The sequence below is a fragment of the Alligator sinensis genome, unplaced genomic scaffold (assembly GCF_000455745.1).
Source record: "Alligator sinensis unplaced genomic scaffold, ASM45574v1 scaffold653_1, whole genome shotgun sequence".
NCBI lineage: Eukaryota > Metazoa > Chordata > Crocodylia > Alligatoridae > Alligator > Alligator sinensis.
Window position 1 is genome coordinate 1029791 of NW_005842498.1, and position 2320 is coordinate 1032110.

The 2320-nt window shown below is 42.9% G+C and overlaps 1 protein-coding gene across 1 annotated transcript; it reads right to left on the bottom strand.

Annotated features, from left to right (window-relative positions):
- Nucleotides 1-410: 410 nt before the first annotated feature.
- Nucleotides 411-1382, bottom strand: LOC102375727 (taste receptor type 2 member 40-like). Its single transcript, XM_006031338.1, has one exon. The coding sequence runs from the start codon at nucleotides 1380-1382 to the stop codon at nucleotides 411-413; it is 972 nt and encodes a 323-aa protein (XP_006031400.1).
- Between the last annotated feature and the right edge of the window lie 938 nt (nucleotides 1383-2320).

The following is a 2320-nucleotide window of genomic DNA, read 5'->3' on the forward strand; positions in this document are numbered from 1 at the left end:
CCTGTTCCAGTTGCCTGACATCCTGCCCTATCACCCTCCAAATCTGTTGGATACTGGGTTGTGTTGTTGTTTGAATTTCTTGCTTCATTTCCTACCAACTCAGAGAAACATCTGTGCATTTTCAAAGTATGTATTCATACATGTGAAAAAAGAGCTAGCTGCTTTTAATTACTAGAACATGGAAAAGGATAAGGATATCTGGTCATTATCTTTCAAAATAGGAAAGAACTCAGAAATAGTATTGCAGTCAGCAACTTTGCTTGCATAAAGCAAAGTTCTAGCTCCCATATATCTCTATGTGATTCCAGCAGGGCTAGATTCTGTTAATTCACACCTAAATAAATTCATAACAACTGTACTCAATGTAATGGATTTAATTCACTAGAAAGCACAACATGGTCCAACATCTCTCACGTAGGTCCTCCTCTAAAATGACAACTGGCATAGTGAAGAAATTTCAATGATACCCTTCTTAATTTGGGATTGCCCAGAATCAAGATTACAGAGTGCACCATGGGGTAGGCACTCATCACAAGCATGCATAGGATATCCCAGGTGCCGTAAGCTGAGAAGATGTTGGACAAGGTGAGAATTAAAGCAATTAAATTGAAAAAGTATAGGATTAAGAAAGAAAAGACAGATTTGATGGCGCCTCTGTGAGCTTCTGTGCTGGGGTCTCTGAGACCAGTTCCATTATTTTGCATTTGTTTGGTATGTCTCCACAAGGAGGAAATCAGCAGTACAATGGAGGAAACAAACACTATTGTAGGCAGGGATAGACTGGCATTGCAGAGAAAAATCACATAAAACAAATTAGTGTTCTTTATCACTTTCAGCTCTGTGGTGTTTTCCAAGGGGAAGGCAGTGGAGTAGTTGCAGTACACCTTGTAGATATCCCAGTAGAAAGGAAGGCTGCTTCCAAAGGAGAACAGCAATGATCCTGCTAATAGCCATGGCACCAGGCTGGAAATGTTTTGTTTAAGCCAGAGAAAGGAGGAGTGGTTGAAGTTGGCAATCTTGGCACAGTAAAACACACCAAGCCAGGTGGCAAACCAAAGGCTGGAGTTGTTCAGGAACATGAAGATAGCCTTGAAGTTTTCATATACATCATCCTGATTATAAAAAGATGGATAAAACAAGTTGCAGACAAAATCCATCAGCATGCAGGACTGTAGACAGAGCCTGGAGAAGCTCAGGAAGATCAGAATCATATCACAGGAAGACACTACTCTGTTCCTGACCCAGCTGGCTAAGTTGATGACCAAAATAAATCCATTTCCAACAATCCCTATCACAGATTCAATTGCCACAATGCTCAGATAAAAGAGAATGATTGGTGATAGCTCTATAGCACTTAGGAAGGCACAGCTTTTATCCACCATCCTGTGGACACCTGAAGGCTCTCAACACTAGAAAAAAGTGTCTGCTTATGGACACTGGTGCCAACTACCCAATCTCCTTTCATTCCCACCTATTTATTTCAGAGAAAGAACAGTGATAATAAATCATTTCACATTCATGGTGATTTTGTTGTAGCTGCGGACAATCCAAAGCCAGCTGCATTCCCTGAGCATGCAAATATGGGAAGGATTCAATTACTGGCTCTTTACTTTGCAGAGTGATATTTACATTCAAATGGATTCAATGTCTTTTCAGAGTTCATTAAGTTCTCCCTAGACTCCTATCTATAAAGGTGGGGGGAGCCCAGACAGCCAAGAGCAACCTCCTGTAAGAACCATCAATGCCCCAAGTCGACTTGGCGAAAACACACAGCTGTAGCTCCTCAGCTTTTGATCTCCCTCCCCCCTGACTCCCACTAGAGTCCAAGCCTGGAGGCCTTCTGGAAGTGCTGTAAGACCTTCCTGTTTGGGCAAGCATTTAGCAAACAAAGCTAGCTTGGGGTGTTGTTTAGGGGGTTTCTGTTTTATGTTGACACCCTAATTCCCTTTGAATTTGCTTTTCTTCCCATGTCCATCCTCCTGTTTTATAACTTTTTCTGTTATCTTAATGCCAGCCAAGCACAACCTTTATTGGGAAGGACATTATACAAAAGTGCATCGTTTTTGCCAAGACTTGGTCCCATGCTATTCTTTGCTTTTACTGATAAAGACTTTGGGAGAGAGGAACTGTGGCAGAGAGGGCTGAATCCAAGCATGAAGGCATGTAGAAGCAGTGCAGGCTACAGAGAGCCCAAATGCAGGCAGGGAGGGTCCTCCCCAGCTGCCGCTGCCACTACCGCTGATTTGGGCCAATCAGAACAGCAGAGTGGCAATCCAGGGGTGAAGGAGCTGATGTGGGGTGGAAAGGATGAGTCCTTCAG

Excerpts from the sequence above, each read along its gene's own strand:
- LOC102375727 (XM_006031338.1), bottom strand. The coding sequence starts at position 1,382 with ATGGTGGATAAAAGCTGTGCCTTCCTAAGTGCTATAGAGCTATCACCA.